Raw genomic sequence first — 6,291 nt, forward strand, 5'->3', positions numbered from 1 at the left:
GGGCTGTGTATAGAATTACATGTAAATTTAGTCTAGACTAGTTAATCATTAATGGTGTGGTGGATGGTGCAGGGACTCCGAGATAAAGAATTGTCACTACACACTATTCAACGCGTGGGACTACACTACCACAGTTCGGGAAACCCACTCACAAGGGGGGCCCCTCCTTATAAGTAACCCGTCCCCCTTATAAGTAACCCCGTCCCCCTTATAAGTAACCCCCGGGGCACCCCTTATAAGGAGTCTCCACGCTTTTTTGCAATGCAACGCAAAAATGAAAGGACTGCGGCAATTCGCTTGATTATGTCCATAAAGCTTCACAAGTTTCCTAGTTACTCACGAAATTTGAGCAAAATCGGTTTGAGGCATCATATCTAAAATCATGGATTTAAATGCGATGTCAAACGACCCATGCGAATGCTGAAATGCGAGCGATTACTGGCGTGAGTGTCGCCAGGCGCGGCGGCGCGGCAATGCTTGAGTGCAGACGTGGCGACTGAGTACGGAGACTTTCGTACTCAGTCGCCACGTCTGCATTGCCGCGCCGCCGCCCCTGGCGACACTCACGCCAGTAATCGCTCGCATTTCAGCATTCGCATGGGTCGTTTGACATCGCATTTAAATCCATGGTTTTAGATATGATGCCTCAAACCGATTTTGCTCAAATTTCGTGAGTAACTAGGAAACTTGTGAAGCTTTATGGACATAATCAAGCGAATTGCCGCAGTCCTTTCATTTTCGCGTTGCATTGCAAAAAAGCGTGGAGACTCCTTATAAGGGGTGCCCCGGGGGTTACTTATAAGGGGGACGGGGTTACTTATAAGGGGGACGGGTTACTTATAAGGAGGGGCCCCCCTTGTGAGTGGGTTTCCCGAACTGACCACGCTCGTATCCAATCATATTCGCACAATTTAATGTGTTGTTAACTCAGAATGCAATGCTGACGGTTTTCTATCTCAGAGCGGTTTTTGTTACTAATTTAGCAATTACTTTCGTTACTATAATGTCAAAGTATGGTTGCATCCTCCCTTTATAAGTTAGAGTTTAGACACTGAAGGAATCTTTCTTACCTTCGAATTTGGAGCTCCAGATCATTAACCTCATGATAAGCTTGCTCTCTATTCGAGTTTATCTAACGAGTCTGTATCAGTCAATATGCTGCTTAGAAAATTATTTTTTTATTTTTAATTTCATTAAAAATATTATTCAAGTTATTTTTTTGTTACAAATGATTTTTATTAAATATTTTTAAGCATAATATATTCATAAGATTTGAGAAAATAAGACTAGGGCAGCACTATTTCGGTTCCCGCGATAACAAGATAAGAACGTAAACAAGGCAGCAAGCACGCGTACCTACATGCATGGAACTCGCGGCGGCGGCCGGCGGCGGGCATAAGCTAAACCGGCAGTGGGTTCATGTGAAAGGCCAAGGACACTGTGAGGTTTTCAGTACAACAACCACCTACCCAAGGGTAGGCCTACCAGAGCGAGCCTTCGGTAAAACTGGGAAGCTGTGCAGTCGACACACGACAGACACCCGGAATCACTCTCCGTCATTTAACTACCGTATAACTACAGTAAGTTTACTATAATTCTGCAGTGTCTCCACCGCTACCTAACACTAGAACATCTGGAACGATCATCTGTACAGTCTTCACCGCTGAAATCCGGCACGCTATATAGCTGTGCTGTGCCAACTTCTAAACTCTTAGCGAGATGTCGGCCATGCCACCAATCCACTCCTGTACACAGGTTAGGCCATAGAATCTACCTAAGTATCCCCCTATAAATTTGATTAGTGTGGTAATCAAGAAAAACGATATTGATGTCAGATTGGTTAACATGGTGGTAGTCAGGGCCCAGGGGCGGATCCAGGAATTCCGCAAAGGGGAGGCGCCTTATTTACAAAATTAAAAGGGGGCGCACATGCCCCCTCCCCATTTTTTTCTTTTAATTTCCTTCATTTGAAAAAAAAAGGGGGTGGGGGTGCCTGGTGCACCCCCCTCTGGATCCGCCACTGGTAGGCCTAGATCTAGTAGAAAATCCAAACTGGCAAAGATAACAAGCAATATTAGATTTCATGGGATCTTGCAGGGGCAGATTCAGAAATTGTGTAAAACTAAAGAGGGGCGCCTTAACAAAATTAAGGGTGGGGGGGGCGTATGAGCCCCCCATTTTTTCTTTTTATTTCTAATTGTTTTAACCAAAAATAAGGGGGGAGGGCACTTGGTGCACCCCAGCCTGAACCCAGCACTGATCTTGTGTTTGTAATTGTATTCTGTTAATATTAATTCAAATTCTGTATTAGACACCTGTACACAATCTTAATATTTTTACTTAGTGCATTGCTGATTGAGGGATGGTTGTGTTTGATGATTGTGTTAAGATGGATGGTAGTGGCAAGAGCAAGATATATGTAAATCATATCATCAAAGCTAATTTGACTTGCATACCATGTATGTCAGTTTTTCAGGACTCAAGACTTAGCATTTGCTGAGTCATTTTGTAAACAGATTTTCTGTTCCAATTTTATTTGAGACAAATCAGGTAAGCATGAAAGGTTTCAACAGTGTGAGTGCTGGTAAGTCAAAAAAGAAAAAAAAAAAAGCCTCTGAATGTCCTTCCAGTAAGTTCTACATAATGTACATAATTTGTTTAGACCTCTGATTCACATTTTCATTGCTGTCTGTGTACTTTGTACCACAAGTTGACAGACTTGAATGAAAAGCTGGTTTCTCGGCTCAAGAAGCTGAAGAAAAGAAACAGCGCCTTGGAGCAAGAGCTTGCATCCATCAACGAGAGACTGAAGATTGAGAAACTCTTGAGGGAGCATTCCGTTGTGCGGCATGTCGCTGTGCAGACAGAACCCTATCCCAGGGGGTCATCATGGAGGGTCGTCAAACAGCCCCAGTCCCTACCTCAGGGGAAGTCTAAGGAAGCTGAGAACCAGAAGACAATAGATAGGTAACATTTTACTTTGTTAAATGACATTTGTGCATGCCTTTAATAGGCTAATAAATAAATAAATAAACAAATAACCTTTCAATAGTAGTCCCTGGCAAACTACATGTAGCAAAATAAATTAATCAAAATTTGCTGAACACTGTGACATTCAAACTAATTCCAGACACATTGCTGTTACATGTTAATGATGTATCTTCTCAAATACCATTGTTACACAGTAAGAAAAACTTTGCATCTTTGAATGGTTTCTCCCGAAATATGTGTAAACTCGATTATTTAAGCAGCCTAGGAATAAAAACAAATTAAAAAATATCATTACCAAAGACTGGTAAAGGAAACATTACAGAAAATGTGAATAAAAGGGAATTGTTTATCTTTCATTTAATCAGCTTGTATACTTAAAAATTTTGTTTTGCTTTTTGTTTTGTTATTGTTTTTGCTCTAGTTTGCTGAAGAACCACAGAAGTTTGATGAAGAGATATGAACGAGAACTGAAAGCCAACACCAAGCACATAGAGGTCATCGCATCTCTGAATGTAAGTCTCTGTGAGCTGGGTTGTATGCTTGTAATGATTGTGTACACAACCTTGAAGCTTGCAGACAACATTGCAAAGCAAAAGAAGGTGAAATCCAAAGGCTTTTCTTCTGGAGCATAGCAAGGAAAATAGAGAGCTAAGGGGAAAGTGAAAGAGAAAATGTGAACAAAAGAAATGTGTATGTCTTGGAGTTGATGCCCCTCCTGTTCACCTGGTCAATCTGACTTTAACCAGTTAGCTTCTCATGCTCTCCTTTGTTGTAGCTTCGGATCCAGGAGTTGGAGAAACAACTGTCTACTGCCCATGACCGAGTCCGCCTCCTGGAGTCACAGGTGCAAAGATACACCCCTCAGGGGTGGAGTACACCAAGAGACAAGCAGACCACACCCAGAGACAGGACCCATGCCACCCTAAGACATTCCGGGAAAAGAACGAGAGGAAGGAATTCATACTCTCCCCTTAACTACTCTGCTGGTAAGAAGAATGCAAGCATGTGAAATTGAAGGATTCGTGGACCGTAGCTGACATCGTTTTCCCTTGGCTTATTGCCTGTGAAGAGTTATAGTTTTGAGAAATCTTTTAAAGTTATGAAGAGTAGGGACTGTATTGTTCGCTGATTAACAATCCCATTTTCCATCTGCAGGTTTGGTTGCAGAGATGGAAGCCCTCAAACTTGAGAGAGATAAATTGGCCAGAGACAAGCACAAGTTGAAAAAAGAACTTGGTGCACTGGATGAGGTAAGTTTTTCAGCTTTTTGTTCGTTTTACAAGATACTGTATATGCAATGATCACTTTGTAGCTTATTTGGGGGCAGGGATACGATTCATGTTTCTGGGTTCAGTCAGTGTAAAGTTGGTGTAGGAGCAAACTTATGCCGAGAGAGGTAATGCCCAAACTATGCACAGTGATTTTATTTTGAAACTTGTTTTGAAAAGGTTAGCAGTAGCAAACAATCTTCCCACAGCATGTGCTTGATACTATTTTGATTGTGTGTTGTTTATGAGATATTATTTAACTTTTACTGGACTGGTTGTACAATGCATGCTAGTGCTACAGTTGTTGTTACACATAAATATGTAAACACCCATTGCAACACTCATGAAGATTTTGAAGTTGTGCAAATGTACATCTAGCATGTTACATTCTATACTAATTTTCTCTTACAATAATTGATGTGGAAATTGGTCATGGAGAGATAACAGCACTGCTTTAGATAAGATCAAAGTAATGAGAGATCCCAGAAATCTTGATATGATGTGGCTCCACATAGGCGTACGTATTTATCATGTTTTGAGTAAGAGTTGATCAAGTGATATAGACAAGATTCCAGTGACATCAGCAAGTCATCGCTCAACTTGCTGAGGGGCAAAAACTGCATATGGGGGGCAAGCGCATAAGTGTTATGTTACTAAAATGTTACATCCCATGCACGTCCCATCATCGCATGGAGGGATTTGATCAGGCCAGCCAGGCAGGCGGGTATGTGGTACGCATACCACGTGCGAGAGCAATGTGCTTTATACAAGTATGCACCTGATTTGTTTTTTGCCCCTCGGGCAACACTTCTTTTTTTAGATCACAGAATCTTGTCTAGTGTATAATATTTTCTAAAAGATTTATTGTGCTGCATTTGGCAAAAGTTCTTCTGCCATGACTCTGTTATTGCATACATTGAGACTTTGTAGTTTTCTCCTTAGAACTTCTTTGAGGAGATTGAAGATTTGAAGTTTGCTCTGCAACAGTCAGCCAAACTGAACCAAGAATATGACAAGGCCCTGAGGCATACGTGTCAGACCTATGGAGCTGCCTTCCCACTCGATAGTCTCCCATCCAGACCCCGATCTGCTCCATCCTCGGCATCCAAGAAGCACCGATCAAGACAAAAGAAGATTGCTGAGTGAGAAGACCATCTTCCTGTGGAAAAATGAGATGCAGGAAAGAGAAGACAGAACTGCTGAATAGTGAGCTCGGAAGACAGAGTGTATCACCAGGATGGCAACTCTGAACAGCATATTCTGGGCCCAGCAAATTCCATTCTGTGTGAGATGTGTCAAGGTGCCTGTTTGTAAGACTTTACATTGTCTGTATAACAATCTTGTAGAGCCACTATTGCTGCAGAATTGGCTGAATTTCTTCCGACAGTTTTACGACAGCCTGTGTCCACCCCATTGGTCAAATGTTGCCTGTAATTGCAGAGCTATCACAGGTTTACAGACATGCCTCTCCTTTTTTTTTTAATGTATTCATTGCACTTCAGTGGTTAACACTGAGGAGTGATGTCAAGTATTGGAAGGCTAAAGTTAACATTGATCATGATTATGGAGACTCAGCCCATACTTTGCTACATGTACTGTGAAGTTAGTGCTAGAGACTGTTGTTAGGATAAATACAGATGTAGATTCTACTCCGTGAAGAGATGAATGTCTGGTCCTCTAATGGTGTGCATTTGATATGACAAAAAAAAAAAAAAAAAATTGGCAGTGGGATGAAATTGGAAACCACTAAAAAAAATTTGGGACAGGTTTTTATAAGGGCTCAGTTGTAACAGATGAAACGGGGGGGGGGGGGGGGGGGGGGGGGTTGGTTTGCCACGTCTGACAACTTAAATTCCCATGCATATGTGTAGGGATACTTAGTGTGTGTGCAGCACTTTATTCAGCACACACTGCTCCAGCTGCAGCTAGGCACGCTCAATGATTGAATATGCAACATACGGATACATGACGTTTTTTGACAGTTGGAGATTGCATCCGTGCCAGGAAGACTGTGTAGCCCTGCATGCTAAAT

The 6,291-nt window shown here is 41.9% G+C and overlaps 1 protein-coding gene across 1 annotated transcript; it reads left to right on the forward strand.

The window, feature by feature from the left end:
- Window positions 1-1,719: 1,719 nt before the first annotated feature.
- Window positions 1,720-5,405, forward strand: LOC139743445 (uncharacterized). Its single transcript, XM_071653926.1, has 6 exons — window positions 1,720-1,755; window positions 2,711-2,967; window positions 3,413-3,503; window positions 3,767-3,977; window positions 4,159-4,241; window positions 5,202-5,405. Exons 1-6 carry the CDS (start codon window positions 1,720-1,722, stop codon window positions 5,403-5,405), a joined length of 882 nt encoding a protein of 293 aa, XP_071510027.1.
- Window positions 5,406-6,291: the final 886 nt, after the last annotated feature.

The sequence above is a fragment of the Diadema antillarum genome, unplaced genomic scaffold (genome assembly GCF_040938485.1).
Source record: "Diadema antillarum isolate AM-2024a unplaced genomic scaffold, OU_Dant_1.0 seq00001083_RagTag, whole genome shotgun sequence".
In the NCBI taxonomy this organism is placed as follows: Eukaryota; Metazoa; Echinodermata; class Echinoidea; order Diadematoida; family Diadematidae; genus Diadema; species Diadema antillarum.

Coding starts and splice junctions, on each gene's coding strand:
- LOC139743445 (XM_071653926.1), top strand. CDS start 1,720: ATGTCGGCCATGCCACCAATCCACTCCTGTACACAG. Junction 2,968..3,412: donor AACCAGAAGACAATAGATAG/GTAACATTTTAC, acceptor TTTTTGCTCTAG/TTTGCTGAAGAACCACAGAA. Junction 3,978..4,158: donor TCCCCTTAACTACTCTGCTG/GTAAGAAGAATG, acceptor GTTTGGTTGCAG/AGATGGAAGCCCTCAAACTT.